This window comes from Merops nubicus, unplaced genomic scaffold, assembly GCF_000691845.1.
Source record: "Merops nubicus isolate BGI_N331 unplaced genomic scaffold, ASM69184v1 scaffold13003, whole genome shotgun sequence".
NCBI lineage: Eukaryota > Metazoa > Chordata > Aves > Coraciiformes > Meropidae > Merops > Merops nubicus.
In genome coordinates, this window is record NW_008596953.1 from 1 (window position 1) to 26,508 (window position 26,508).

The 26,508-nt window shown below is 42.0% G+C and overlaps 2 protein-coding genes across 2 annotated transcripts; both read right to left on the bottom strand.

Annotated features, from left to right (window-relative positions):
- Positions 1-2,610: 2,610 nt before the first annotated feature.
- Positions 2,611-14,823, bottom strand: LOC103769357 (arylsulfatase D-like; the record flags this gene model as incomplete). The annotated part of the gene is made up of 9 exons (XM_008936550.1): positions 14,759-14,823; positions 13,698-13,838; positions 12,803-12,924; positions 11,782-11,904; positions 9,827-10,250; positions 8,668-8,804; positions 6,690-6,824; positions 3,695-3,857; positions 2,611-2,732 (listed from the first exon to the last, which is right to left on the bottom strand). Coding segments are annotated over exons 1-9 (1,432 nt in total), but the record flags the coding sequence as incomplete, so codon positions are not given.
- A 5,733-nt stretch (positions 14,824-20,556) lies between these two features.
- LOC103769358 (arylsulfatase D-like) lies at positions 20,557-26,026 on the bottom strand (the record flags this gene model as incomplete). The annotated part of the gene is made up of 6 exons (XM_008936551.1): positions 20,557-20,924; positions 21,376-21,497; positions 22,168-22,330; positions 24,208-24,342; positions 24,556-24,692; positions 25,603-26,026. Coding segments are annotated over 6 exons (1,349 nt in total), but the record flags the coding sequence as incomplete, so codon positions are not given.
- Between the last annotated feature and the right edge of the window lie 482 nt (positions 26,027-26,508).

Consider the following 26,508-nt stretch of genomic DNA (forward strand, 5'->3'; position numbering starts at 1 on the left):
CGGGTAGGCCGGGGGGAAGCGCCCTGTCTGGGCACGGGGGTGCTGCCGAGCGGCACGCCTGCCGCGCTCCCCTCCTAGGCGGCTCTTGCCGTTGCCGGCCTGCTCCCTACAGCACCGCGGAGGGAAGGAGCACAGCAATCCCTGTCTGTGTCTTAATCGCGTTAAGGTGCTTAATAAAAAGCCCGTGACAGCAGTGGAAGGAGATGACCCCTAAATGAAACGGATTGCTTAAAGTGTTAGGTTATGGCATTGGTTCAACTGATCTTGATTTATTATTACTGCAGAAGCCAAATTTCCACAGGAAGAGCAAAGATGCAGAGTGGGGATTTACACATATCCCTTAGAGATTATATATTCTAATTGTGCCCTCACAGAGGAAAGAATTGAGTGCTGCTCTCCTTCAATAACTAGTTGAGACAGCCAAATTAATTGTTGGCCTTGAGCCATACCTTAAGTGTGGTTCCTCCACTGGGATCACCTCACCTGTGAGCAGAGTGGTATCAGGTCATCCAAATCACCAGCATGGGGGAAGGAGCGAGGCAGGGGAGCTGCCAAGAGCAGGCCCACCTGCTCGTGGCTGCACCAAGCACCAGCTCTGCAGCAGCTCTGGTAGGCTGTGAAAGCCTTACCACTCTGCTACAAAGCAGAAGATGGACAGTTGTAGTACTCTTTTCCTTTTAAAAACAAACCAAAACAACCACCACACACACAAAAAAATCCCTTTCCTAATTCTTAGACAAAAATATTACTAGCATCTTTTCTCCAGAGAAAACAAAGAATGAAGGTTCCTAAGAGAAAAAGAAAACAACACAAAATGTTCCCTGAAGGGCTTGAAGATGCTCCACTCCATGGAAGAACTGGATTTTTAGAACACACTGGTATTTAGCATTTTCTACCACACAGCTCCTTGAGCAGAGTGTAGCTTGCACTAGACCTTAGTCCAAAGGCATTAGCTGCTCTAGTACTGCATGGCTTGCATCGCTTACATGTTTTTCCTTGAAGGAAATACCCAGATTTTTTCTGAGGAACAACAACCTAAAAATAAAATTCCACTGCAGCACATGACACCACATCCTCACATTTCATCCTTAGTCCCTTTCCTCCATTCCTTCATGTTTCCTGCCAGCCAAGCACAATGGTTCCTGCCCAGGAGCCATGATTCTGTTGAGCGCAGTGTGACAACAAAGGCTCTGACCTCAAGGTTAAACTGGCAGCACAACTAAAACCTCGCTGCTGCCACTCTGGTACGTATTTATTCATGCCAAGAAGAAAGACAACAAAGTTCTCAGCCATTATCCTGACGCTCCTGTGTGTGTGCTTGTGTGTATTGACAGAGAAGTCAACTTTGAATTATTTGCAACTACAAGTAAGTTTTGTAGTCTTCAAGTGTTTACTGAGCGAGTAGATTCTTGGCTTGATACCATCTAGACTGGATACTGACATTGTATTAGGAAGTATCATAAAGGAAATGTAAACAGTCACAAGAAAGATCACTCAGTTAACATGGTGACATAACGAGGAGTTTCTGTTGGCTGCCTGAGTTTATCTTACCCCACGGTCAGCACTCAAGGTGCTCTTCCAACAACCACCTCCTTATCAACATACCAGCTGGATGTGAACAGCTGCTGATGGTGGAACTCCCTAGCGTTTGTAACCATTACCTAATTGCAGCCTCAGAAGAACTCAGTAATTCCTCTCTCACTTCACAGACAGGGAAAGCAAAACAAATATTAAAGGGGCTCATTCAGGGTTCTAAAGGATGGGAAGATGAGTAGACACAGCCTGCTTCAGCTGTGGGCCTTCTGCAGCTGTGCAGAATGAAGAGTACAGCATTACACAAAGTCCTCAGCTTTACACTTACTGTCACATCATCCAGTCACAGAATGTGCAATTCATCCCGACTAACTTTAATATGAGAGTGATTTTTATATCCTGATATCTTTATATCACTCTCAGCTCCCTTTTTAGTCAGTGGAAAGAGGGGTGACTGATCTAGCCCAGATGTGCGGGTCAGAAGGAGGTGACCAGCACCCTGCAAACACCTGGGTCTCTTCAGTGACTATGGAACAAGCTCAGATCCAGGCACCTGTGTCTGGTCACTCAAACACCATCCTCCCTTCTGAGCAGGAATAAAGATACCAGTCACTGTAATGGGGGGTGACATCAGCAAAGATTGGGTGCTTGTTGGAAGCTCAGGAGAGCATTATAGCTGCAGGCAGCTTGTCTAATGCCCCTGCTGAATAAATGAAACGAGTGAGGGCTCCTGGAAACAAACGAAGCAGTGCTTACGATGAAGACCTTCTCTGTGCAGTTCCTTTGTCTCCAGCCGTACGCTAAAGGCCACCCTGCAGCTTTCACAACAAAGGCATAGAAACACTGCAAGGACAGGGAGCTTCTTGCAGCTGTACTGACCAGGGAGGGACACCCTCCATCTCGGGCAAGGTGGGACAGCTAACAACGAAGCCTTTCTGCACCTTGCAGAAGAGGGGCGTGTTCAAGGCAATCAGCTTACTCCAGATACACATATGTATGTTTTTACATGACGCTCCACTGGAAGCTAGAGGTCGTCCCATCACCTCTGATCTGCAGGAAGGGGATGTTTGTACTCACTGTCCCTCTGGTGCCACCGTGCTGCATGCAGAGAGGTGCCGCAGTAGTGGAACAGGAACTCGTGCCCGGAGCGCTGCGCGGTGCCCCGCAGCAGGGGCAGCAAGGGGAGCCCGTCGACCACCCTGGCGGAGAGGACCAGAGTCACCAGACTGCTCAGCAACCTCTGGCTGCAGCTGGAGCCTCAGCAGTTCTCACCCTCCACGCAGGGCTCCATTTCAAGTGTCATTTCTAAACAGAGCTGCTGCTCAGCTAATGAGCTGCTACCAGTGTTTGCAATTACAGCTAGTTCACACGTCCTGCCTGGGGAGGTAAGTTATCATTACTGCCATGTTCCCGGGAGAAAGTGATAACCATAGTGAAGGCATTGTTCACAGTCTGTAATTTTGTAAGTCACTGACAATTCCATGAGCTCAAGGCTTCTTAAAAAATAAAAATAAAAATAAAAAGTGCCACTTACTGCATTGACTAACAGTTGGTTTAGTTACCCACCATCAGTACCTTCATGCGTTTTGCTCAAACAGCTCAGGCACCCACACACTCTCATGTTCTTCGGAGGAGTCTAACACAGATGCTACTAACTGTTTACTATTGAGGAAGCCACTTCACCAGTCCTGGCTGCCAAACGCAGGCCATGTACCATTTGCTCCACCTTCCCTACTCATGAAGAACTGGGCTTCCTAGTCTTGGAGGGGGCCTGTCCTAGTACTCTAATGGGACCAACCAGCTCTGTAAATATCTGTGGATTTTTCATAAAAGGTAAGATTAAAAGAGGTCGGGGGGTTTGTGTGGTTTTATTTTGTTTTGGGTTTTTACTGTCATGCCAGTGTCCCAAGACAACCAGTTTGGTTTTTAGTGTTTAAAAAACTGAGTTAGTTAAATATGACCCTTGACACAAGATCTCTTGCCTTTTCCGTCTGAGCAGACAAGACAATGAAAACCTACATGGAAAGCAAGCTAGAGAATTGCCTGGTTAAGAAACAAGCAGAATCTAACCTGTGTCTATTCAGATGCATGACAGATACAGTCAGCTGCTATCTAAATTGAGAAAGGGGAGCAAATATGGTTTATGAAGCCACCTTTGTACCTGTCCTGAGGCACCACCCCTCCAGCCAGCTGAACCACCGTTGGGAAGATGTCCATAAGGCTTGTCAGTTCATCGATAACTCTCCCTGCAGGCAACACTCCTGGCCAGCTAACTATTCCTGGGACACGGATCCCTCCTTCCCAGCCTCCCATTCCTTTTCCACCTGTAAGGGGGTGGGGGAGAAAGTAACAAAAAAGATAAAAGAATCAAATATATTTGATGTTTATCATGCCGGTATGATAGGTTTTAAATCTTTCAGAATATTTAAATAACCTTAATGAAAACATAATCCTAGAGAACAGTAGAATGACTACGGTGAAAATTCCATTCTTCACAAATAAGTATTATTTACCTTTTTATCTTACACTGATTTATTGTGTGGCATATATAGCAACCCACTACTATGCAGTACTTTTGGCAGAAGAGAAACAGTTCCACCCTCTGACATTCTGACCCACAATTTGAATTGAATATCATGTCTGACAATAGTCTCCACACTCCCTAAAAACATGCCTGAGAAAAAAAGTCTGTTATTAATAAAAAGCAAAATTCGACTTTGTGTCAAGGGAGTCAAGGTTCCAGCCCTGCTGGGTGCCTGAGGAAGGGTTAATAAATAAACACAGGGCCAGCTGGGCTCTCAGACAGTTCACAACCAGAGGCAGCAGGAACACTGAGACGATTTGCAGTCCTGGAGAGCAGTGAGGGGAATTAGGGTAACGTTTGATTGCCCTCCCAGGAATTTGCAGTCCCAGGGATGCTCTGAGGTGGTCCCAAATGGAAGAGCACAGAACCCGTGCAGGAAACAGGGGGTGCTCAGAATGTGCTGCAGTGACAAAGACTTCCCACCTACATTTCTGTTGAAGTTGTCTTGAGGTAATCCAAAGAATCTTTCTTAACTTGGTTTCTCTTGCATTCCTCTAGTCATGATCATCTAAATTCTGTCCTCCATGCATTGGCTTTCTTACAAGTCAAAATATTCATTGTTTGGAGTAGTATTTCAAAGTGAGAACCATTAACTAACTACAGATATGAATTATAGAAGTCAAGGATGGGGATATTAATGAAGCAATGTAGTTTAAAGCCAGCACTCCACGTTGAGGAGACTCCAGTTAGAAAACAAAAATGGCAAAATGCTGAATCTCAGGTATCTGTATGACCTTCAATCTGTTATGCCTCCTATCAAGGGCAGAAATGACAAGTCACTGCTGGAAAGTGTTGTAGGAAGTTTGGCAGACAAAACCTGAGGCTAGCTTATTAGCTCAACTAACCAATCAGCAGCTAAGTGGTAGTTAATACTGGCCCCTGGCTTTGCCCAGTGATGCCAGACTTTGCTACAGAGCTGGGATGCTCACAGTTACAGCTGAGAGGCAATGTTCCCAGAGCTTGGGGAGGCTCACAGGATGGATTATAAACGGGGCAAGTCCAGCTCTTGTGCAGTAATCTTTGTGCTACGGGAGGCAGCAGCATCTCAGGCTTTGTTACTCACTAGTGGCTGTGTCATTATCTGTAGGCATGGCTTAGCTATCTTCTTGTTCTTAATATCCTGTTAGCAACACCTGCACTGAGTTCTACAGATATTTATGAATTAATCTAAATTTTTAATATTTTTTAACTTTTGCTAGTTAGTTTCACTGGGATGTCCCCTGTTCTGCTGTATGTGGACATAGATGGGAATGCCTTTCTGTTATTAATATCTAACCTAATATTCTATCACTTCTTGTCTCCTCTCTAAGCAGGCATGATTTCACCATTGCCCTCTCATACTGAAATCTCAGCCTAATCACATCCACTTCTCCTGTTGCTAACATACATGTGTTAGGCTATTGGAAGTGAATTCTCTAGGTTAGGTTCTGAGCTACTCGAATGAGATTGTGCTATTTCGATGCTGAGCAAGGCCAAGGCACCCAAATCTTCCTCTGTAAAGAAATAAGGGATGGGAGCAGTTCTCAGGTTTTGTTACACAATAAATGCCAAGCTGTCCAAGCTGCCATAGTGGCTTTTTGTGGCTTGGAGGCCTAAAGGGAGCACATGCAAGACATACTCAAGATCTCCCACTTCCGTAAGGCTTTCGACAGTGTCTTGCAAGCCAGTCATACAAGGAGCATCTGGTAACTTCTACACAAAAGATGAGAAACTGGAAAACTGTATCAAGAAAACAGTAACCATGATATCTGCCAGTGCTCACAGAGATAACTGTCTACTGTGAAAAACAGAAGGGTGTTTCAAGTGAGACTCCGTTGTGCTCTGGATCTCTGTCAGGGGAAGTTCAGACTGGACATGAGGAGAAGGCTCTTCACTGAGAGGGCAGTCCATCACCAGAACAGTCTCCCCATGGCAGTGGTCACAGCACCAAGCCTGTCAGAGTTCAAAGATCATCTGGATGTCACATGGTTTAGTGTTAGGTAGTCCTACAATGAGCAGGGAACTGGACATGGTGGGCCTTATGGGTCTCTTCCCACTTGAGATGTTCTATGATACTACAAGATTTTCCAGGAATGCTTTGGGTTCTGGATTAGACAGTATCCTTGCAATATTTGAAACCAACATGGAACTAGAAAGGAGTAGACTGGAGTCTAAAGAAAGGATGAATGAAGGGGAACATAACAGCACTGAAATGCTTGATGATCTTTCAACAACAAGGTGTTGCAAGGAGGAAAGGAAGAATCTATGGGCAAGATCTGTTGCTGAAACTGCAGTGAGGTACCAGGAAAAAGCCTCCAGCAGCACAGACAACGAAAACTGGATTATCTGGGGAATCACTGAAGGTCTTTAAAAATAGGTCAGACAATACAACTGTCAGGAGTAGCTTTGGTGGAAGTGATCCCATCTGGGGGCTGAAAGATAGACAGCTGATGCCCTGAATTTGTGCCAGCTCTACAGTCCAAGATTATCAATTCATCTTATATCTTAGTAAATACAGTCTGTCTATATGTCTTTTATTCTATAATTTTTTTAAAAGGAAGTATTATGCATGTACACACTACCAAAATTTTACCTTTATAGATTCCATTCCATCCACCAAACTGAGCGTTTCCTCTGTGAGCTTCTAAGAATCCTCCATGATCAGATGCAAAATAAATGAATGTGGTATTCTTCAAGCCTTCTTTGTCAATAACATCCAGAAGCCTGCCTATACATAAAGCAGAATATCACTATTATGTCTGGAGATGCAGCCAGATATTTTAGATCTTGTCTCAAAATTCAGTGAAGTCTTTCTAGTTACCTGGATGGGTTCTATTATGAGCTACCACAAGCAATGCAAAAAGTAACCCTGCATTACAGAAATAATAACAGCCCAATGGAAAGCTGCTAAATGTGTCCAAAATTTGTGGTGTCTATAAAAACAGGACAATAAAAACTAAAACCATCTGAAAAATAATTTAAATGAATGATCCTTTTATCCAAGCTACTCGGAATACTGTCAGCTTTATGCTGTAAATTCTCTGAGTCCAGGATTGTCTCCACTGTGTAGCCTCAAACATCTTGAAAAGCTTAAATAGTAGTACTGCCTAGATTCATAATAATAGAAAACTGCTGTGTCTCACCCAGAACTGAACAGGGACTCTGAAATCAGCTGCATGCTATCAACCCAAATCTTCTCATGTCAGTAGTAAAATCTTCACAGTCTGTAATTCCAACCTGACTTCATAAGGAATGTTTTTGGTACTGATAACATCAAATGTTTATACACAATATGATTTATCTTTGATTGCTTGTCCACGTCACCTTCTGCATCAAATATGTTCACCAAGAACAGCTTCCATAGCTACAGAAACAGCAGCAAAAGCTGAAGTATGCAAGGAAAAAGGATAAGCCAGTGGTCAGCTCTTGTGCTCAATCTCTTCTCCTTTACAGACTTTCTGTGTCTCCTTGGTCTAACTACTTATTTACCTTACCTAAAAATAGATACCTTCTCCCAAAAAGAGTTTGTACTGAGTCTAGGCATGTGGGTTCTGAATTAGTCCCCAGATCTCTTACTTAGCTATCCAACCCTAGAGACTTCTGCCCTCCCTAGCTGCCATCCTTTTTTGGCCTATACAAGGCGTGTTCCTTACACCATTGGATTTCTGCTATCCAGCTCTGCTTGCATAGCCTGTGCCTGAAGGTGACTGGTGCCAAAAAATTTGAAGACAAGTATTGCAGAGTCCTCTGGTCCAACTTGCAGGAGTTCTCAGCCTGCCTGTCAGAAGCAACCAGGCTCCTCTCAAAACACAATTTTGTAGATGTTATTGGAGGAAGAAAAGGTTCAGGGTCTGAATCCTGGCTTGGACAAGAGGTAAATAGTTCATCCAGAAGGTTTTCACTTTTGATTAAACACAAAAAGTAGCTATCTCCCTCCCACTGAAGCAGAAAAGGAACGACTAAGTAAGGCTTAGCTTCAAATCTAGGCTATAAGTGCCACTTGTGTTTTTCATCTTACTTAAACCAAGTAGTTTTTTAAGCTTAATTCACAGTCAGGGGCCCTGAGTCTTCACTAGGTACTGACTTCACACAATTTATCAAGTGAAACTCTCTTTTTAGCTTGGCCTTTTGGCTAGAAGGGAGTTCTGGTTTCTGCTGCAAGGAATATTCTTCAATAAGAATGAACAAGTACACAAGACAACCACCATATAATGTAATATTTAGTAGTGGCACCACTTTTATCTTCTGAGACTAGACAGAGCTGGAGAAATGCCATACATTTTGATTAACAACATGGTCAAGCACATATTTGATTATTTGACTGCATTTAACACCACAGCACAGAAATGCATCAATTACAAAACAACAAATCCTCACAAGAAAAGCTTTCATCTTAAGAAAGAAATTAAAAATAAGAGGTGTGGTATTGGTATGGAAGTCTCTGGAGCTGTGTATCCAAGGCAAGTTCACTGATTTTTGACACATGTAAAAAGGGAGTTCTGTGAACGCCCCTTTAATGTCTTTTCCACAATCAAATAAATGAAGTACTTTTCTTCAAGAAGACCACTTACCCACCATCCAGTCCATCTCCTCTACGTTATCTCCATATGGGCCATGCCTGCTTCTTCCCTGAAACTTCTGTGTGGTAATGAGAGGCGTGTGAACATGTAAAAGGGAAACAAAGAGAAGAAATGGTCTGTGCTTGTTTCTGAAACAAAAGAAAACAGTAGTCATTTCTCTGCAAACTGTCACTGAACCCAAGACATAACAGTGGTATTGTAGTGACTATCTCAGTGAAAATTATTATTGTGGTCTATACCAAAAATTCTTGATTTTTATAACTTTGCATTTTTGAGGTTTTGGGAGACAGTGGGGATTAAAACACCCTTCAGAGTGTTGGTTCTGTATTAAGACCAAAATAGTAATGGGCCTTTTCTTTTTCTGGTTCCAAATTAGACCTGTGTAGAACATCAGATAAGTAACTATGGCAGTTTATAGCCAAAAAACTGACAGACTCTCAGGGGCATGGAGAAGAGGACTTGCGTGCTTGAAGTTAAACATGGATGTCACTGAGCATCTGAGAAGAGACAGATATGACACTGCACCCACAGGGGAACCACATCCCTTTAACATCAGGCCATGCAGGATATCCTAGCAAGCTATGCTCAAAGTTTTACAGAAGGGATCTATTTTACCTCCAATTTCCCATTAAAAACAGCCAAACCACCCCTAACCCCTGGCAGAAATAGTATCATTCAGGTCTATGCCCCAGACACGACACAGGAATACTTTTAAAGACTTAGTGGTTTGTTCAATTCCAGTTAGGTTACTGATGGTATTGTAAATGAAGGACACCTTTGGAAAGCAAAACAAAATTCACTATCACCCTCCTGTTCCTAAAACATTAACTTCATATGACAATATCTGTGGCAGCCCATTCATCAAACAAAGATCATTTTTCTGTTCCAACGGGAAAACAGCCCAGTCCTTGGCCAGGACCCCTTTGTATCAGGTGAACAAAAACACACACAAATCACCTTCCTATCCTGAGGAGCTGACAAGCTATGCACAAGATGAAGGGCAGCAGTTGGATGCCAAAACCCAGAAGATAACTGGCCAGCACCAGGACGGGAGATTCAGCGTGCCAGCTGCCTAACCTAGTGGTGTATGACATAGTGATCACATTCTTTTTAAAAATCCTTAAAATATGATACAATTTTTGTTGGTTACCTTTCAATGAATGAAATTGCCTCCTTCAGCATATTAGAAGTTGTTTTTTCTAGATTCATTGGTTGTTCAGTGATATCGTGGTTTCTCATCAGGATACAGTTCCAGTACTTGGTGAAACCATAGCTGGAGAACCAAGAGATGAAATACAGGAGACCGAAGATGGCCAGACACATGATTATTTTCCAGTTTACTGAGAATAAATTAGTCAGTTTTCCAACTGAAAGAGTAAGCACTGCAAGGATGATCATCTGTGTGTAAAGCCAGTATGTATCTTGCAAAGACTTGGCCAGTTCAGGGTCATCTGTGCCTTGGCACTCATTCAAAAGGGTAAAAGGCATGCCATAAAAATAATCAAAGCCATGATTTAAAGGATGGTGGCAGTGATCACGGCGGGATTTGCAGTTCACACCCAGATGCCACTTCCCTGAAAATATAAAACAAAATTCTTAAATCCAACATCATTACTCTTGGGTGTGTCCACCTGTATTTCTAAAAGGTTGGCTGCACTCTCCAGTTAAGGTGCAGCCAAGGGAGGAGCTAGTGTCCAATGGGGACAGATTCTCAGGAAGCAATTGTGCATTGGCACTTTATCTGCCTAGAACAGCTGCTTTTCTTCACGTATCTGTTAAAATTCCACATAAGGCAACAGTCCAGCTCAGACACCTCTCTGAATAGGAACAAATAGGGTTGTAATAGTTGGTGCTTATTATTTTTCACATGACAAAGTAGCCATTCATTAACGTGTAACCTGATGGGGAGAAACTAGAGAAATCCTTGTGCCAAAAGAAACAGCTAAGTGCAAAAATGTGAACTAATTTACACACAAGTTCTATCTGACGTTCACAGCTCAGGAGCAAATTTCAGGAAAAAGGTGTGCATATTGGCTCTGTGGTCTATATTCATCCTAAAATGAGTTGTAAAAATAGGCCATTCCAATTATCCAGGACAATTGGACATATCAGAGTATGTCAGACACCACTGACAATGAACCTTAATGAAGTCATATCACAGAGCAGTGTAATTATCTTGACACTGAAGGACAGACAGTCTGTAACCATGGGCTTAGGGGCTATCAGCTAGACAAATAACTTCTAAGAGCTGCCATCCAGCTCCATGCTTGTGTATATGAATATATTTTACAGTATAAGCTATGCCAGACTGCAGTGAGCTAGGGAAAGCTCACCCTTTGCACAGGCTTGTCTGCAGTCAGTACCTCACTGAAACTCACTTCAGTTTAGGAACCAGATGACACCTCAGTGTGCCAGAGCCCAGCAGAAGCATGAAAATCACTGTAATTACAGTTAAGAACATGTCACTTTTGACTACATCAAAAAGAGTTTAAAAATCAGAGGTGCTTGAAAGATGCTGTTCAGGCAAAATTAGCAAAGCATTGATAGGATTTTCTTTCTTGAACATATATTCTAGTCCAAAACCCACTGAAGTCAATGGGACTTTCACCTTTTTTTTTTTTTTTTTTTTTTTTCAGAGTTTCTTCTGAAGAAAATGAAGGCACCTTCAGAGTTTTAACTGTGTTTATAAGCAGGCTGCATAAATAACAGAAAATCTAGCCACCAGGTATAACTAAGACCACTGTAGTTTCTGGCTACCAGCTGGCAGACAACATTTTTCTGCTCTGATAGACAGTGAGCATCTCTGTTGGTTCTTCCTAAAGCAATTTGTACCAGGGCATAAAAGATTTTTTCCTTTGCATTTACTTATGTTTGCAGAGTACATCTGTGTATTACACACAGCCTTCATTTTGGACCTGCCATATAAACTGTGCTGACATTGGAGCTTGCAGATGACAATCCAAAAACCCTACAGATTTTGAAAATTACACACATAAGAGCTGCTAGTTTAACTGATCCTAGACATTTTGGCAAAGAAACTTCTACAGAAGCAGTCTCATTTGAATGAGAAGCAATAAAAAGGCAGCAAGTCGCTATGTCTCATACCTACAAGTCCTGTAGAATAACCTCTTTGGTGCAGTATTTTGGCAAAAGTGGTCTCATTTGGTGGGAGCCCACCAGAACACCCGTTCCAAAAGAGAACCTGCCGTTGAGTGTTGGATGCCATGCCTAAGGAGGAATAACAGTCTTTAAAATAAAACAAGCCAGTTTTCAGCTTTTCAGTCTTCTCAGACTGTCCTTGCTGATGAATAGGACCCAGCTACCTAAGCTTAATGCCTTTTTATGAGGTATGTTATATGCCCTGGGATATTATAACTGTCCCCCAGAATGATGTCTTCTCCACATCCCATCATTATTTGCTAGGCCAATGCAGATGCCTCAGCTATGCTGGGGTGTCTACAAATGGCACTAAGATGCCTATATGTGGACATTAGGCAATCTCTTACAAGTTCTATCAAAATATAATATTAAAAAAAGCAGGGGGGAGAGTAACTAAGTTTTATATAGAGCAAAAGGCTTATAGAGTCAGGGGTGCACACTTCTGAAACGTACAGTCCATGAATACATTTCTGTTTTAACAAATCAGGACCACGTCAGAGGAGCTACACTGATTGTTACTGCCACAGGCAGTGGCTGAAGTTTTCTATCACGAGTTTACGTGGCTGAAGTAAATCTGGGTTGAAACATTACTGTTGAGAACTGTTCCACAGTCAGACACATTTCACGATGAAAATATTTGCCAGCAAAATACCACACTTAATATATTATTAATACTACTGAACACAGTGTTGACACAATTTTCCTCTTCATGTTTCTGCTTCTGGGTGCTTTGTGCTATTTGGATTTTCAGCCACATATATGTTGTCACTTACCCACACTGAATGTGGTTTGTGTTGGGATTTTCCCCATAGAAATCAATCACTAAGTGTAATCATCTTTATTTTTGTCCATCTCACTGGGACCCCAAATCCTTAGATTAACTAATCTTTAAAATGGTTTACATAGGGATTTTTAACAGCGATAATGGCTAGACAAACTGCAGTGGCCCATTAGAGAGAGGCCCAACCTGATCTGATGGGGTATCTGCCAGTCAGGAAAGCTGCTCTGCTCGGGGTACAGACAGCCGCGGCAGCAATGTGCTGAGTAAGTCTCACTCCTTCCTTTGCCAGGCCATCAATGTTAGGGGTCCTAAAGAGAAAAATTCCATCTCTGATAAAAATGTATCACACCGAAGTTCATGGTATCCCGCTCCTTCTAGCTTTGTTGAGGACATCATCATCAAATGTACAAAACTCTCCATTTATCTACAACTCAGCTGGGAAAGCTCCGTGTTATATATATTTTTGAGATACCTTGATTGCTTAGAAATTCATTTTCCCTGGATAAAAGTGTTTCAATTAATAACAACAACAAAGGTATTTCAAGTCCATCCTATAACAGAGGCTGATGAAGCACCGTGAAAAAGATACAGAACAAGGCCATTTCCAAGAGTGTTAAAGACAAAAGATATGTATATATACACACAATTAATGGCTGCACCAGGGATTAACAGATCATATACACTGAGCTGTCATTTCATAAGAAGCCTACCAGAGTTGTTAGCTGATATTAAATCCTAAACTCAGTCCTTGATATTTCAACCCTGGAGTTGTGGAAGCATAAATGATACATATGCCTGACAAGTAGACTACATGGACACATTTGCAAAGTTCGGACTGTATATGCTGGAAGTTAGAAGTCCAAGAAAGTTACTGAAGAATGCTTATATAACTATTGCTCTAGCAGTACAACATTTATTTTGCACACAGTTTAAAAAGAAGTGTCTGTAGATAAACTAATCCATTAATAATGAATATTCTAATATTAAGTGTCATCGGTGCTGAAATTCCCTAGGAAGGAATAATCGATTTCACTGAAATTCACTAGGAGGGAATAATCGATTTTGTAGAATACATTCCTACCTTATTGTATCATTGCCATAGCAACCCACATCTCCAATACCAAGATCATCAGCCAGTATCAGTAAAAAATTGGGTTTTGAAGGTTCTGAAACACAGGTTTTTGGTAACAAGCAGAAAATTAGCCAAACGTTTAGGCAGCTCCTGAAATTAGAAGTAAAGGTGTAATATTACAAAAACATTTGTAAGCTTTACAATAGATTTTAAACTATTAGTTTGATGATGACTCAGCATAGATACAAACAGCTACCAAATACTGCCAGCAGGTGGAGATCCTGAATCTTTACAAAACTTCCTGAGTTTTCTAAAACCAGGTTTTGTTTGCTTGATTTGCACAGTAAACCTGTGTGTGCATTTCTTTACTGAGATTTGCCCTGATGTCAGCAGATGATTCCAGATGACTAAGTGGTTGGATGTTTGCACCACCCCTTGTACAGGGGTGTAGGAGACTCTTCTTAAGGCTCCTGGAATGGCCGGGACAGGAGCATGGAGGGGTTGCTGTGGAGGCACACTGGTTATGATGGCAATGTCTTGACTATTGCAGCCACTGCACCCAGTGCTACACACTGCGTCTGGAAAGTGCTCGTTCAGCTGTGGGGCCATCTGCAAAATCAAGGTTGCAGCAAAAGGCTTAACCATGGTTATCTTTGTCGAAGACTCTACAAATACCTCAGCAAATGTCTTAGTTGCCTAAGGAGTTTACAAGAGGCAGTGTAACAGATGTTCTCCTGAAGTAAAATACATGTTCTAGAACATATCCACTGGCAGCTAGTGCATTAACAGGTACTGCAATATGAAAAATGCATAGTAAATGTGTTATACCATGTACTATATACACTACAAAACCTCCATGTTCTATAAAACTAGGGTAAAAGGGCTTGAAATACCAATAGATCTAAAGCTGTAGTAGCTTCTTTCAGATTCTCAGTAAGCTGGGTTTTGAAGAGGGAGGGGACATGGGGGAGGGGAGGACAAGGGAGAGGGCGGAAGAGAGACATCTGTTTCTACTTTCTTAAGCACAATAGTTAAAAGCCAGGAAAAACTCTCAGTAAATGTCTCCTTACCATTGTTTTCCCTGGTAAACTTCACGGTGTCCCCTTGTATGAAATTGGTACCTAGTTTGTGACATAAATTCTGGTTAAAAAGAAAGATAAAAAAAAAAATCAGAGCCCAGTAGCTCTGGTGATCTTGTCTGTGAGGTTAGTCATTAACTGCCCTGCGTTACTACAGCAGAGGTGGGCTGAGCTACTAGGGCTTGGTTACAGATAGCCCAGGTTCCTGGAGGTGTCCCTGCAGAGCCCTGCAGAACTGCCCCCAGGCAGAACGGGCACTGCTGAGCATGGGCAGGCGAGCTCAGCGAGCACAGCATGCAGCTTTGGAAGAGCTCCCCTGTGCCCCCTGCCAACAGCTTCAGGGGGAGCTGGGACCGTTTGGAAAGCAGGCTAAATGCCCATGGCTTTAAACGTGTTAGAGGTGACTATTGCTCAACACATGCACAGAAGTGTTGGTGTTCACTGAAAGGAAAGCTTTAACTGTTTTACAAATGAGCTAATGGTAAGTAAAACTAGTGTCTGACTTTTACTTAACCTCAAATTATCTTTAAAGTCCAGGAAAAGAATCTAACCCTACTGTGAACTTAGAAACTACAAAAAATGCCTCAAAGAAAAGCCATCCTGGTAACTAATATTTGCAGTGTAGTTCTTAGGAAAGGGACTGTAACATTCTTAGGTTTGGATGCCAGCTAGTACATTGAAGGACGTGTTCTTACCTGAAAGCTACTAAAAACTGTTCAGGAATATCATTACCATTAATTCCTTAAAGGACTTCAAAGCTTAATGCCATTTATAAATTTAACAAGCCAGTTTTTCTACCAGCCAGCCCTATAAACTCAACCCGTACTTTAAAAACCTAAAGATGACATTTCAGTTTCTAAATATTTGTTTTTGTCTAGCAAGGCAAATTTTATGAGTGGAATCAATTTCCTATGCTTGCTGAAATACAAAGCACACCTAGCTGCTTTAGACAAAGAATGGCTTGGGAAATGCACTCCTCCTCCTTGTGGATGGTCCCAGGCCAAGGGATCTGCAGAAGGTGTTGCACTGGAATTGTGCAGACAGTAGTGCAGAAGCACATGGCAAACAGGCCCCAGCATGGACTGGCACACGCTGAGGTAAACTAGAATTGACATTCATTCATTCACTGTGAAAAGAGAGAGAAATCTGAAATATCCCACCCATGCAGAATTCCTACTTTTCCACATTTCTTTCCCTTTCAAACCAGTACAAAGATGTTGGCTCTGTTAAGGAACAGATTGAAGCTAATAAGAATATTTACTTTCTATAACAACTAAAAGCATGTTTGTAAATGTAAAGTCACTTCTAAACACAGAGAACTGAAAGTTCCATCTTCCCTAATGAAAGTCTTCCACGCTTTTCCTCCAAACCCAGCATGTTCTTTGGTAGGAAATACTGCATTTTCTGAGACAATTTTTTTTCTGCCTTTTTTATACATGAGAGTATTACAGTTATCTTGAATGTCTGAAGATTACTAAACTGGCCAGAGCAGAATATAATCCTGCCCTATGCATTTTTACAGATGAGCCCTAGGATAGAAGAAAATTGCAAATGGTGTTAATCTGACCAGGAAAAAAGTATAAAAGACAGTCAGAACTGGGGGTCCATGGATGATTTTTCCAAGTAACTTCCAGGTGCTTGTTTGGCTCTGGCTTAGACCATGTTTTGGAAAGCAGCCTGTGCTGATATGAAGCAAAGGACTCACTACTAGGCTCTCAAATCTTTGTATACTAGTGATGCCTCAGAAACACAGCCTGGCAGCAGCTCCCCCAAAGCCCCAAGGAACTATGGCCCCACAGCACAGAGCCAAGGTGACAATCCAGCAAGTGCATGAAGGCATTAGCCCATGAGAAGGAAGAACTGGCTCTGGTCCTTACCTATACTGGGGACATCTTTACAGTGCTTCAACAATGGAGGCAGAGCTCTCCCTTCCCAGCAACTGGTAGGCAGTGTTGCATGTAAAGGGCTTGTGCTACATGATTTAGTCAAAATTATTGCAGTGAAAATGTTCTCAGCCTATGCCAAGTGGTTTGAGGACCATCACGGCCCTAGGGAGCTGTAGTGGAGGCAAAGGAATCCGACAGCCCTAGACATCTAAGAAACACCTTTGCTTCCCGTGGGTGTTGACAAGCTGTCCAAGTAGGCACAACAGCTCTGCTGCCCTCCCTTCCCTCCCCACAGGTTCGTGTGGCACAGCCAGCTGGTGACAGCAGGCACATGGGTATGGAGACAGGAAACTGGTATTTAGACACAGCCCCCTAGGAAAGCTGTCAGTTTTGAACCAGAGAGTGCCAGCGGCAGCATTATGAGATATTTGGGTCTTAATTCCACTGGCAGTAGCATGATTAAAATGAGTCCTTCCTGGTTTACTTCTGGCAGTTTTAGGAATACTAACCTTATTAAAGGGTGAAAAGAAATATCAATCTTCACAAAAGCCCCCAAACTCTCAAAACAATTTAAATATGCATGTTTACATTTTGCTGTTAGGGGCTGATTCCTTCTGAAAGCAGAGCTCACTGACATCACTGGGAGTGCCATGAACCCATTACTGGGCCCTAGGGCTTGTCCAGTTTCCTTAGCTGTTAAATCAAAAAAGAAAAACAAGTGCTTAATCAATAAATTTAACCCCAGCCTCCAGAAATCAGCAGTTACTCACAGGAACATAAGAAAATTATCAGATAGTAATTCTGCCTGTCAGCCAGTACACCACAATAAATGAGCCAGATTAATAAAAAAGGCCAACCCCTTTTAACAACGTGGAAAGCAAACCCTTGTCTCAAATACTCCTCTTGCTCTGAAATTCCTCTTGCCCCTCGGCGTGCCGAGCAGTCCTGTCCTCCAGGCCGTGAGTGGGAGGAAGTGGGCTGGGACTTGCTCCTTTGCCTCTTCCTTTCCCTTCCCCCAGTCTCCAGCACAGAAACCTCCTGGGATCCCCGCCAGCAACTGCCAACAAACTGGAACCCCGTGTGGGTTTTATGTGAATTCCAGACAGAGCACAAAGTCCTTCTTCTTGAAACACTGGCACAACGTGGCTACAGCCTTTGCTAGGTGCCCTGTCCAGTTAATTTTGTGCAGATTTGTATAAAGCCTGTCACTGCCATATTCACTGCCTCAAAAAAGATGCTATAAGTAATAACATAGCACTCAGTGCCCTAGGTTTTGTTTTTTCCCCACTCTACTTTTCCAGCCTTCCAGGCAGGGTAATAGGAGCAGCTTGTCCTCCACCTTTTCTTCTGTCACGTTATCTCTTCTTCTTCACTGCATTTTCAGGAAAGGCAAACCTCCCTGTGTGGAAAATATTAATCACACATTCTTTCCCCAGCCCCAAGAACTGAAAGATTAATATTCCAACGTGCCTCCCCTCAGCCCCCTTCTTTCTAACTATAAAACACTTTTTAACTATAAAACACTTAACCCTTCAAAAGGTCTAAAGTAATTACTTAGAGGAGCTCTCAGCTACCTGTTTGCTGACATTTCAGTTCTCCCTGAGTTAGATGAATACTGTCAAGGCTGAATTTAAAACCACGTGTTCTAGAGAAAACAGTGGGAGTCAGTGAGGTGGAAAGATGAAGCACCTTAAACTATCAGATTTGTATCATGCATGGCAGGGTTAATCACGCTTGGGAGCTGTTTTTAATTTATTGACCTTGCACTTATGACTCCATTATTTTTATAAGACACAAGTTTTCAAAGCGGGTTACTTTTACTCATACCTATTTGACTATACTACTTATGTGATTATTTAACAGCTTGTGATGCTTCTGGTGCAAAGATTTGTCTTGAAAAAATTTTATTTCTCAGAAATGACATCACACCTTTGGAAAGATGGATCTTTAAAAGTTACCAATAATGTAAGTATTAATTTCTATCTGTCTTTGGTCCAATTTATGGCTAAACTTTTCTGTCAGCCTTTCTAGACTGCTAACATCTTTCTCACCACGTGATCACTACTGAAGATGTGCCCATGCTGCTGCTGGTGTGCCTTAAGAAAACCAACCAACTGAAACCAAACAAACCAACAAGAAATCCCAAGCCCCTCACCTTTGAATTGTTCCCTGATAACAAAACCTTATCTGCAAGGAGAGGAAGCATCCTGCTCCTCACCACTATGTTCATGACCCAGTACAGAGGTAACAGCTTTGATTACTTATTACCTACAACAGAACCAAGCTTCAAACCTTTTGTTGTTGTTGTTGTGGATAGAAGACCTTTGTAACAATGAAGGGGAAAGGAGAAGATTTTTATCTCTGCATTTTGAGCCCTGCAGGATTTTCTCTGCTTACACTAACTGCTTTTTCACTGTGCTTAAGCACAGGAAGTTGCTGTTTCCTCACTGGTGTCTACTGGCAAATTCTTTGACAGCAAAACTTAACTTCTGAGTAATTGTGTGCTTCATACTGCCACTGTCTATTTGGCTTTTTGCACGTGCCTGAGTTCCAAAAGCAAACACTGGCTTTCATATAGTCCCTTCTACTTTTGACAAGTTTTCAGAGTGAATTTATAGTTCACTGAGTAGTGAAGAATATTGAAGTGACAGAAATAAAAGTCTGTGAAATTGTTTCTATGATTTTTCATGAAAAAGACTAAGAGATAAAAAGAAAATCATTATCAACTAAACTGGTTGAGCAAGTAAAACGTTTGCAGGGATATTCCTTAGGGGTGGGACAATAACAAAAAAAACCTAAACTAAAATAATATGTTTCCATTTACTCTAATCCTCCAGTATATTGAGATCTAGGAGCATGCTTATAATAAACTCTGGCTTCAATCACTCTTGCAAAAAAAAAAAAAAAGTCATTAACAAAATGAAATGAAATTAATAAAATTCAACCCTCTAAAATCTCAGCAATTTCACCACAAACTTCAGTGTAAAGTCTCTCAGCCTGGCAAGGGGCACACCACTGCAGGATTCTTTCTTTGTGGTTTTTCCTTTTGGGTGGGCATTCTTTTTTATTTGTGTGTGGTTTTGGCTTTTTTTTTTTTGACTAGTATTGGCAAGACTCTGTTTTACAAGTAGTTGGTAAACCTATGTATGCTGCTACCAAATATTTTTTAGTATTAATGCCAATATGACTCTCAAATGAACCTTATTTTTCTGGAACTGATATCTAAATAGTAAAAACTATTAATACAAAACACCAGCATTTTATATTCAATGAAATTGCTGTTTGCAAGATTAGTATGCACCAAGACCTCTTTCTGAAAAGCAAAATGCTTCTCTTTTGGAACTGTTCCAGAGTTATAACTGAACTTGAACATTCTGTACGTTGTACTGTTTGTGACATACGTTACTATTGCCCAGCTAAAGCTGCAGATCTCTAAAGCTGAGCAAGATCCCTCACTCAGGAAGCAATAATGACACAAACGACTGCATATGGATAAAGTACAGCCATGACTGGTGAACTATGGGGCCACAGCTGTGAACACCAAGATTTCTGTGTAAGTCCAGTATTTCTTACTGCTGCCTGCCCAGCACCATACACCTGGCCCTCTACAAAGCTCTCCAGTTGTCTTCCTTGAGCAGGCATAAATTGGGCAGATTTTAGGCATATACCTCTGCAGCTGTCATATACACAAGTCTACAAAACCAGTCTCCATTCAAGCCATTTACTACACCAGACAGGACTTCCTTGGGCCTTTGGGTAGTGGGGAAGAATGAAGGGAAAAACCTCTGATCAACTTTATTTTTTTATTTTCATCCACCTTGCTTCCCAGAAAGGACAGTTATTTTCCAAAAGCTTTGTCAGCAGAGGACTCAGTGCCACAGGACATGCGAGCAGACATCCATCTCACAAACTCTGTGTGCCGTCACCTTCCTTGTCACACCAACAGAATGGGAACGTCCCACAGCAGGGCTGCAGCCACGGCTTCCACACCGCGTTGTGCCAGGAGAGCTGCTCTGGGACTGGGGTCAGTGTCCTGCGGTGCTCCTCCACGGCTCTGCCAATCTTCCCTACCACAGTGCCAAAGAGGGGCTCCGTCTCAGCCCGCACAGGCTGGGCTTCAGAAGGGTCTCGCGAGAGGTCGAACAGCAGCGGAGGGTCATGGTGGGTCACACCTTCCCCAAAACACGGGCAAATGCCTTTTCCATAGCAAGCCCCAGCCCCAGGTGGATGAAAGACAGGGGTCACGTAATGAGCCTTCCAGATGGCTCCACCTGGCAGGAAAGAAATCTTATGGCGCAACTTCAAGACAAAAGACAAAAACTGAACGTGCCTTCAAGCAATAGAGTACAGCTATTTACTAAGGAGACCTCTTCACACACACCCTGGCACCCACATCGCTACAAATTAGATTCTGTCTAGAGTACTGACTTTGAAGACGGAAAACACTAGAAATATAAAGAAACCACATTAAATTTGCAGTGTGGCAGCAGACAGCCTGTCTTCCCACCCCACCTCCTTCAGGTTTGTTACTTACAAATATTTCACTGCTGTAAGACACGTCCAGCAAGGCAGAGTCATGGGTCTGTCATGCACAACAATTTCTAGAATCTCAGATCAGTACTGATAAACACCCATCATGCCATAAATGTGTCAGTTAGCAAAATGACTAAGAGAAGAAAACTCATGTTTTGAAGTTACCATGGAGCAAACATTTATACTTACTGTCCTTTTGGTGCCACCGTGCTGCATGCAAGTAGGCCCCACAATAATGAAACAGGAACTCGTGCTCTGACTTTTGAGCTCTCCCTTGCAGTAGAGGCACCAAGTTTCGTCCATCGATCACCCTAACGTAACGGAGAGAAGTGTAGTCAGGCAGGGGCAAACCTGACAGTGAACTGCATACTTATCCCTGCCTTTGCACTGGCTGCAGGACTGCTTGAGACAGCTTACAGAATAATTTGATCATAGATTTAGAGCAGCCAGCAGACTGCCTAGAAAATATTTAAATCCCTAGATATTTTTTTTCCTTTAATAGATGCATCAGCTCATTTAATTTAGCAATACCTAAACAATATTTAGAGCTTGGCCTGGTGAAAAAAAGTAATTAATTCAGGAAATCAATACTGATCTCATAATTGCTTACTTTTAGCAATTTTCATCAGAGCTTCAAGAAATCTGTGGAGCAAGGATGGGTTTAATGACCTCAGGAGGTATTTATAAGTGTCCATAAGTCAAGTCACATGGCACCAAAACAACCCTGGCCATCAATTCTTTCTCAAATGAGGCAGAACCTGGGTTTGAAACTAGCACACAGTCTTTGCCAGGAACAACTGCTCTGGCCACACACACACACACACCTGTGGGCATATCTGGGAGAGTTTGCTCACTAGTTTAAAATCTCAGACTAGGCTTGAGACTAAGGAATATTTGTAAGATCTCCAAGGATAAGAAACACAGTAAATTTTTAGTAGTTAGTTCTCCTACCAATCTCTCCTGTTGAAAATATCTCCATACCTGTCCTGTGGCAATATTCCTCCAGCCAGATGAACAACTGTGGGATAAATATCCATAAGACTTGTAGGTTCATCAATAACTGTGCCTGCAGGTAACACTCCTGGCCACCTAAATACTCCTGGCACACGGATCCCTCCTTCCCAGCCTCCCATGCCTTTTCCACCTGCAGTGAAATGAAGCAACGTAGGGCAGTTCAGAGGCGAACACAAACCTCTTAAAACCACAGAAACATCTGCGTTACCTTGCTGCATTTGAATGTACAGAAAGAAAATGCAGTAATTTAATGCTTATCCAACAGATTCAGCTCTTCATCTGTAGTGGACTTCACATACTTCAGAATGCCTCAAGATGTGACGCAACTCATCCAAACTTAGGAAGATGGGGACGGGGGGGTGTGGGGGACACACACAATTCTATCTCAACTTTGACTACAGGTGAAAGGGTAGAAATTGTGTATCTACCTTTGAAAAGCCTATGTTCAGCATCAGTAAAACAGCTTCCACCTTCTGCTGCCTCCTATTTCATGGGCTGACTGCATTCACCTGTGTTACTGAAGAACTTCCCAGCAGAAGAAAAGAAGTGGAACAGGAAACCTGAGGAACTTGTAACACTGAAGAAATACTTGATAGTCTCTTTAAACCTACACAAGACTTGCTAATTAGTATCCTAATCTAATAACTAGCTGAAAGAACAAACCTTCTCTTTCTAGCTATGACTTCCCTCCGAAATGTGTGTCCTTAGAACTTATATTTCTTAATATGCCTTATGCACCTCTTCCTTTTTTGAACTCAAGATTTGGACCTGACTCTTCCAATGCTTAACACAACATCTCCTATTTCAGAAGCAAAACATTTGAACCTATGAGATCATATCATATATGCTTTACTTCATATAGCAGGAAAACACCCTTTCTCAACTTGCTACTAACAGAAAAAAAAAACCCAACTGATGCTTGATGTTGGAAGACAATGTTTACCTAGCTCTCAGAGCAGAAACCGGTTTTAATTCATCCATTCAGTATGGAAAAAACACTGCCTTTGTTAGATCCCATCAGGCTTATGAACCAGTCTTATCATCCATAAAGAGAAGCACTTTCCCAAATAAAACCAGGGAGATGGAGGATGAACAGACTAACTGGAAGCCCTTCCCTTTCATAAAGGCCAGCAGCCTCCATTGCTCAGCAGCAGAGCATCCACCTCATAGGAGCCAAAATTCCACATCTTTGACCTCTGCTCTGCCTTGTGAAGCAGCTCAGGAAGGTTTTGAAATCGAAGAAAATAAAAACATCAAAACTTTGGGCAAGAGGTTGATGGTTTGTTGGTGGTAACAGAGACCAAGCCCTGGCACATACTGGTACATGTTCATGACAGGTCACAGGATGAGGTTTTCTGATGACACAGGGCTGTTGGGGTAAGTGGGAGAAAATGCCATGAATGCCTATTCTTTTTGGCCAAAACAAAGCCACTGCACTGCTCAGCAGGTTGAAGAATGATTTACAGCAGAAAAGGACAGGCAGGAGGTAAAGACTGAGAACCTCTTAGACCACTAAGGCCATTTGGATTTTATGCTAATCACTGATTTTGGGTGGAATGTAGAAGCATACAGGAAATAAATTGTTGCCACAATTCATGACACAATGTGCTCTTACTCTGTTCTGTATTGATAGCTGAGATTTCTGGAACATAATGAGAAAAAGAAACAAGAAAATCAGGGAACAGTCCTATTGTGAAGAGAGTGGGGAAAAGCTTAAGAGAGAGAGTTCAATATAGGGAACTTCACATTTTTTTTTTCCAGTGCCTTTTAGTTGACACAAAATAATTTATGGGTATCAAGCTAGACAACAGCTTTGTCAAGAGGCTATGTAATAATGCTTGCACTTTACTGAAAGAAAAGGTGACTTTAAGATCAAAGCACCTCTGTATGTCACCTATATTTCAAGCTGAAAAACAACTCACTCCAGCCTCAATAGCAAATTCAGCCAGGCAAATTAATTTTGTTTTTGATTGTAACATTCACGTAAAGTCACAGTGTTTTTCCTACCTTTATAAATACCATTCCAGCCACCTAGCTGAGCAGACCCATCCTGAGCCTCCAAGTGTCCTCCATGATCAGAGGCAAAGTATACAAATGTATGGTTTTTCAAACCTCCTTCGTCAAGTGAATCCAGAATTTTGCCTTAAATTTAAGAAGACAGACAGCAAGGTTCCTATTAACCAGTTAGAAAGACCAAGCCACACCTAAAATGTCTCAATAATAATCTTTTGCAATGCCCTATAAGAAGTTTCTATGAGCTCCAATTTCTCTATGTATTTTAGCCTTCTTAGTAATCCTGCTTTAAAATACAAAGGCGTATGTCTCTGGAACAAATCCTTCATGAAGAATACTTACCCACCATCCAGTCCATTTCTTCTACATTGTCTCCATATAAACCATGATGGCTCTTCCCAAGAAATTTTGCCGTGGTAAACAGGGGGGTGTGAACATGTAAAAAGGAAACAAAGAGGAGGAATGGTCTGTGCCTGTTTCTTAAAAACAAACCAAAAATAAAAATAATTTTTGTTGTGTGTTTGGATTATGTTGAAAGGTTCCAATTTCATCCATGCACAGACACACACATTTGGTCTAGATTGTACCCACATCTACCCACATCCCCATTGACCACAGTTGACAGTTTTCTTCTTTGGGCAAAAAAGATCCTTTTCAGTCAGATTATTTTCAAATTCCGGTGTAAATAGGCATAGCAGTTGCACAGTGCTTAAATGAACCAGATGCCTGACTCTGATGCCTTTTTAATTAAATGCAACTGGATGCAGTCTCACACTTACTTTAAGATTCATGTGGCTTTTCGAAGATGGCCACCTACAATGTTCAGAATATTTGTTTTCACAAGCTTTAAAAGACGAATAGCTACTTGTTTTACAGAAAGACACCTGATGTATGGAAGCATTACAGAAGGCTGTACAGTCAGAACGTGAATCTAGAAAAATGAATGATCTTACTTGACTTCCTTACAGTATGTTCTATAAAAATAGATTTAAATTGTTATGACATTGTCACATGAAATAATTTCGTGATTCATACACATTTCATCTAGATGCTTTCTAGGCATTATTAAAAAAAGTACAAGTGAGGCCTGTAGAGTGAAGCGTTAAGATGGGCTGGTTAATCTTGGAGCAAATACAGTAATTACACATTGTAGGGCATAGCAAAATGGTCATCTATCATTTGCTTAAAATCCATCTCATTTAGTGCAGCTTCCAATGTGAGACAGTTGCAATTAAAATTTAAAGTGCACTGGGTTTCTAAATAGAGAACTTGGATATGAATTTCAAAGCAGTTCTCATGGCACAGTTATAGTTACTAGGGAAAAATATCCTAGTCTAAGTGCCGAGAAGATGCTGGCCCTTTTAAAGGAAATTACAGACAATCATTTACCTTTTGATAAAAGACACTGCCTCCTTCAGCATGAGAGAAGCAGTCCTCTCTAGCCTCATGGGCTGCTCAGTGACATCGTGGTTCCTCATCAGGATGCAGTTCCAGTACCGCACGAAGCCGTAACTGGAGTACCAAGAGACGAAGAAAAGGCCGCCCAGCAAAGTAAACCAGCCAATTATCTTCCAGCGGATGGAAACCAAACCAGCCACTTTGCCAGCACTGAGGGTGAGCACAGCGAGGGCAATCATCTGACTGTAAAGCCAAAGCTTAGCTTGGAGGGCTACATCCAGGTCTGGAGGTTTGTTTTCTTGGCAGTTGTTGACAAGCGTGAAAGGCATACCATAAAAGTAGTCAAACCCATGGTTGAGAGGATGGTGACAGTGGTCATTGAAGGATTCACAGTTTACACCTTGATGCCACTTTCCTGAAGTTTTTCAAGCATGAAAGAGATTAGAACATTAAGGTGGACAACACAAAAGAAGCCTAAGATAGCATTGTTAACATTTCTTTGGTAATTAGGGAAGTCTCTCCATTTTTCAACAGTGTTGATGCACAAGGATGTGGAGTGAAACCCGTGCCTGAGCAGGAGAACCAACACATGGTAGCGCTCAGTTCCCAAATGGTCACGGGATAAACAGAGACATTTGCAAGATGCTCACCTACTGAGGTGATAAGGCTCACGCAAGTACAGGATTTCATCACCCTTCAGTGAGGACTGGGGTATTAAGGTAGTGTAGCTTGCTGGCTGCTTTAAAATACCCACTTCCAAACTTTCAGTTCATAACTTCATTTTAACAGAGAAGATAACTAGAAGATCCAGTAAAATTTTGGCCAGTGTTAACAAACATCTACCCTACCTACCTACCAACCCTACCTACCCATTTATGTGAAGGGATCCACCACAGA